A 5,432-nucleotide genomic window follows, 5' to 3' on the forward strand; every position below is an offset into this window, starting at 1 on the left:
CTCGAGGACTGGACTCCTGCCATACACAGCCTCTTTCTTCTGTATTGTCATTTTCTCCTGCTTTACCAAGCGATTCCAGCCCTTTTCATTCAGACGGGCTTTTGTATCTTTCATCTTAAAGAAACCCTCTCTTGACCTCACCTACCTTCCCAGCTGCTGCCTGGCTCCTCACGCTTCCTCCACAGCAAAACCTGCACAAAGCCTCATCTGGCCCTGCCACCTCCCCCTGCTCACATCACATTCTCTCCTCAACACCCGCCACCCGGGTCCTCATCAAGGTCACCGGTGACCTTGAAGCTGCCAAAGTCAGGTTACTTTAATGTTTGTCTTGACTCCCCGGTCAGCACTGCCCACCGCTGACATCCCTTCCTTCTGCAGTGGCTCTTCCTGGGGCCTCACACATCCAACTGTCCACCTGGCGTCTCCACTTAGATGTCCAAATAGTCACCTCCAACTCACTAGGAAAACAAAACCTCCTCATACCTGCCTCCTCCCAACCTGTTTCTACCTTCCATGCAGAAATTCAGACCCAAACGCTCAGAGTCATTCTCGATTGGTCTGTTTCCCCTCAGTACTCACATCCACATGCCAACAAGTCTAAATGGTTCTGTTTCCAAAATAAACCCCAACTCAGACCACTTTCCTCCACCCCCATGATCCCCTCCCACTGCAAGCTGTCCCATTACCTTTCCTCTGTATTATTACAATGGTCTCCGAAGTGGCTACCCTCCTTCAACTCCTGCGTCCCCACAATCCGTTTTCCACCCACAGCCAGAGTGATGTTGATGAAACACATGAGATCTCACGGCTCCATTTCTTAGAACCCTCCAAAGCTTCGTGTGTCCGGACACACCTGGCCTGTAAGGCCGACGGTAAGATCCAGCCTCCGAATCTCTCTGACCTTCCCACAGCAGCCCTTGGCTGACAGGTGCTAACCACATTTGCCTGCTTTCCATTACAACTTCAGATTCATGGAATTCAACTGAAATTCAAATGAAAGACACCACAAAGACCAAAAGACCCAAAGAGCAACCCCCCCGCATTGACCCCATTGCAATGCTCTCAGAGAAAACTCTCAAGATGTTTGTTTCCAAGTTATTATTCTCATTTTCCTTCTTAAATTGAAGAACCCTAAAATTAATTTTTAACTTTAATATAATGTAGGTGGTTCAAAAGTTATCTTATCCCTACGGGAAAATTCACTTAAGACCCTCAAATAATTGAACCGTGACACTGACAGGCTTTCTCAAGGATTCAATCTCAAAAAAGTACTGGATTGAGTAAAACAGTGTTTTGTTTACCATTAAAATACTTGATTTAGCTCTACTCGTAAAATCTACTTGTACGTTACAAAAAACATACATTCTTGTAAATAAAAGTCAATTTTCCCATGGAGCATATAAGTCAGATTTGTCTCGATATCATTCTGAATGAGGATCATCAAAATATGAAACCAAGAACTACACAATTTAATAAGTAATAAAAATATTTCCAAGCACTATGAAATAAATGTCATGAAAATTCTGTGCATGTTAAAATTAAAAATGGCATTTTCAGAAGGAATGTTGCATATTTAACATTAATTTCCTTATTTATATAAGTCTGGGCTATATTAAAATATAAAAATATACATAAATATATACATAAAATATACTCTCATCTGACATGTGTGTAGACATTTAAGACAACAGAATGTTAGACTTAAAAAACACCAGTAAAACTAACTCCCACAAAATATTACCTCTGAAAGAGCACTGTAATTACATTTGCATCTGCTGGTGCTAAACTCTCCTTTATTATAATGACAATTAATTATGCTTTCTGATAATAACTTTTAAGTAACCTTAATTTATCTATATGAAAATATATGCATTCAGAGCAAATGGTTTCTCAAGTTTTTAAATAAAAATGTTCATGATTTAGCTACAAAAACACTTCACAAACTAGCTGCTTTGGAGTCCTTAGATAATACAGGTGGGAGTTACCAATTGTTTCTGGATTTGGGGTTGAATATGGGATGCCTCATCAACCGTGAGACTGTCATGAACAGGAGAAAGAAGACATGAGACTGACTAATAAATCTTAATTTTAATTTCTCACTAGATGTTAAGAATAGCATTTCCCCCAAATATATAAGATATTTTATGATTACTTTTAGGCAAACAAGATAGGATAAATCTGAGAACTCAGATGCTTTTCTATAAATGTCTAAATCTGAAGTTGAAAGGAAACACCACTCCCAATTTCAACCAGGACCATGTAGTTCTGGGTGATTTTGCCAGTGTACACAGTATCAGTGAGAACCGGGAGGACACCTGCACCTCCAGTTAGCGGAGGATCCTGGTGTGGCTGGAGCATCTTCTGCCTACCCTTTCCCCTGCCATGTCAACTCCTTGCCCTCTCCAAGCCATCCAATTAAAAACATGGGGCCAGATGCCTGGCCCCTTCTTCTAGCCAGCGTGCCACTGCTCACTCCTCCATTTTAGAAATTCCACAGATATCACTGGCTCTACATTGGTATGCTCATCAGAAGCAAAAGTCATATTAAAGGATGAAAATAAAAGCTTTTTAAAAAAGTCATTTTTGGCCGGGCGTGGTGGCTCATGCCTGTAATCCCAGCACTTTGGGAGGCCGAGACGGGCAGATCACGAGGTCAGGAGATCAAGACCATCCCTAACGTGGTGAAACCCTGTCTCTACTAAAAATACCAAAAAAACTAGCCGGGCGTGGTGGCGGCGCCTGTAGTCCCAGGTACTCAGGAGGCTGAGGCAGGAGCATGGTGTGAACCCGGGAGGCAGAGCTTGCAGTGAGCCGAAATCGCGCCACAGCACTCCAGCCTGGGCAACAGAGCAAGACTCCGTCTCAAACAAACAAACAAAAAAAGTCATTCTTATTAGCCATCCCAACACAGAGCCCACAGGACAATGGTGCTCTGGAGAGAAGGGGTGGGGTGAGCTGGGGGACACGGGCCTTGCAGGCAGGGCAGGGCCTCTCTATTTTACACATCAGTTTCTCCACATGCTTCCCTTCAAAGAGAGGATTCTGAGAAGGAAGTATGTCTCCAAACCACCATGCCAGGCAATACAAACTCTGAAATACTGGTATTGCTGAATACAGACACAAACACACACACACACATACACACACACACACATACACACACACACACTCTTCTGGTGCACTGTAACAAAAATGACTTTCTGAGAAGCTTAACAAATACTTTTCCTTTGAAACATGCTTTATGAAATGACCAAATATTTTAAAGAAATGTATATTCTGAAAATGAGAGAAAACTAATATTGATGTCACTCTTTTGCATAAGCAATACTGCCATCCAAGTGATTAGGAAAAGCAGCCCTAAATAATGCAGATGTGAACCAAACTGCATTTTAATATGATAAACATTCAGAAGTGATCCATGCTATCATTTTTTAAACAATGCATTCTTCTGTTAATTGATCTGAAGTCTGTGCATCTTAAGAGTAAACTGAATTCTGCTGTTTCTGTAATTCCCAGGGAGACAATTACCCACCATAAGTATTTTTCTCTACTCATGTAATTTCTACTGTTGTTATCTGGGAAACTGCTTAATTGTTAGTTTAAGAATACAGACAGGGAAAAGAGCACCATCAACATTTCTTAAAGGTATGCTGCCTTCCTGATTATCAGCCTTCCTCGTACACTCATAAAAGCATGTCTTGCAATGCCATTGTAGTTAATTTTTTTTTTTTTAGATGGGAATCTCGCTCTGTCGTTCAGGCTGGAATGCAGCGGCATGATCTGGGCTCACTGCAACCTCCACCTCCCTGGATCAAGCAATTCCCCTGCCTCAGCCCCCTGAGTAGCTGGGATTATAGGCGCACACCACCAAGCCCAGCTAACTTTTTTGTATTTTTTATAGAGATGGGGTTTTACCATGTTGGCCAGACTGGTCTTGAACTCCTGACCTCAGGCAATCCGCCCACCTTGACGTCCCAAAGTGCTAGGATTACAGGTGTGAGCCACTGCCCCTGGCTGTAGTTAATATTTTTAACAAACATAAATATTTTGGTACAGAATAAATATTTCTCTTAGGCATTTAGAGAGCTGGATTTCAAAGAAAGTTAATAATGAATTAGTATCAATATTGATTCTCAACAAGAAACCTTATTAAAAATGGTTCCATCTTTCACTAGTTAGACTATTTCAGGAAGCACTTCTTACCTGGGAATATTCAAAGTCAGTGATAGGGGCTATGCTCTTGATGTAGTCTGATCGAAACTGGTTTTCAGGGTTGGCCAGCGGAACTGGAGGTATTATAGTACTCATTGCTGAAACAATTGTCTAAAATGGAACAAGAAAAAAATATGGATAAACATTGAGGCTCCCTGTATGATAATCTACAATATGTAATTTCTGTCTAAAGTTTTAGAATGAAGCACACCTGACCTTTCTAGTAAACAATCATTTAAAAAAGTCCTTACCACGATAGCATCTTTAACATTTTTCCGGATGTCCAGAATTTTCTGTTTCTTTTCCCTGTATTAAAAGAGAGTTGTTATTAGCTTAATTTACCCTTAACACTGATTCCAATCAATTGAGTGGGATTTTAAATTTCCAGCTACAGCACTGACCTAGACTGGTTTCACCAGAGGTCAGTATCATCCCCCAACACAACATCTGCAAAGGTTTTATCTGGGAAAGGAAAGCACCCTCCTTTTCTCATTTGCGCTCTAAACAAACTTGAATGCACATATTTTTTAACTCTATAGCTTTAAACAACCATGCAGCTTACATAAAAACAAGGCAAAATCGCTATGAATACTGCATATAAATATAACAATGCAGCTACACTTGTAAATGTATTTTACCTAGGTCTATCCCATGGAGAATATGCTGATAGTTATAAACTGAAATAGATGCAGACAAATATTATATTGAAAAAATATACTGAGCTATTGGTTAAGTGTGCTCAGAGCAATACCAGTAATACAGATCAATACTCCAAGAATACCTATAAACCATATTTTGTTAAGCAAGTTTTTTTTTTTTTAAATTAGACACTAGCAGAAGGAGGATTTGCCTAAATATACCAAATCCAACAGCAAATATCTAATTTTTTCCCCCTTGAATGTCCACTCAATTATCAAATACATTGTTTAGAGAAAGCACTTCTGGGACGTTTGGGAGAGACGAAGTTTGCATGCAGTTGGGAAGCAAAACCGAAACTGATCATTCTTACTCGGGATTAAACCCATTGACGTGCAGGATCCTCATCTGTTTGACGATAGTGCTTTTCCCAGACTCACCAGCCCCTGCAAACAAACAGAAAGTAGGCTGTGAACTGTGTCCGGATATCGCTGCCATTTCTCACCACTAGCCGGGTCTGAGCAATCCTCCTCCCCCAGCACAGGGATTTCCTACACGCGGGTTCCCGGCTGGAGGAGCTCGCC

At 41.0% G+C, this 5,432-nt stretch overlaps 1 protein-coding gene across 1 annotated transcript in view; it reads right to left on the reverse strand.

Annotated features, from left to right (window-relative positions):
* Nucleotides 1-5,346, reverse strand: part of GNAL (guanine nucleotide binding protein (G protein), alpha activating activity polypeptide, olfactory type) — a 164,520-nt gene extending 159,174 nt beyond the window's left edge. The window contains exons 1-3 of the mRNA XM_011983932.1: nucleotides 5,222-5,346; nucleotides 4,464-4,518; nucleotides 4,204-4,323 (exon numbers count right to left, since the gene is read on the reverse strand). Of these exons, the coding sequence (XP_011839322.1) occupies nucleotides 4,204-4,323; nucleotides 4,464-4,518; nucleotides 5,222-5,346 (300 nt within the window). The remainder of the gene's footprint in view (nucleotides 1-4,203; nucleotides 4,324-4,463; nucleotides 4,519-5,221) is intronic.
* Nucleotides 5,347-5,432: the final 86 nt, after the last annotated feature.

This window comes from Mandrillus leucophaeus, unplaced genomic scaffold (assembly GCF_000951045.1).
Source record: "Mandrillus leucophaeus isolate KB7577 unplaced genomic scaffold, Mleu.le_1.0 Scaffold257, whole genome shotgun sequence".
Classification (NCBI taxonomy): domain Eukaryota; kingdom Metazoa; phylum Chordata; class Mammalia; order Primates; family Cercopithecidae; genus Mandrillus; species Mandrillus leucophaeus.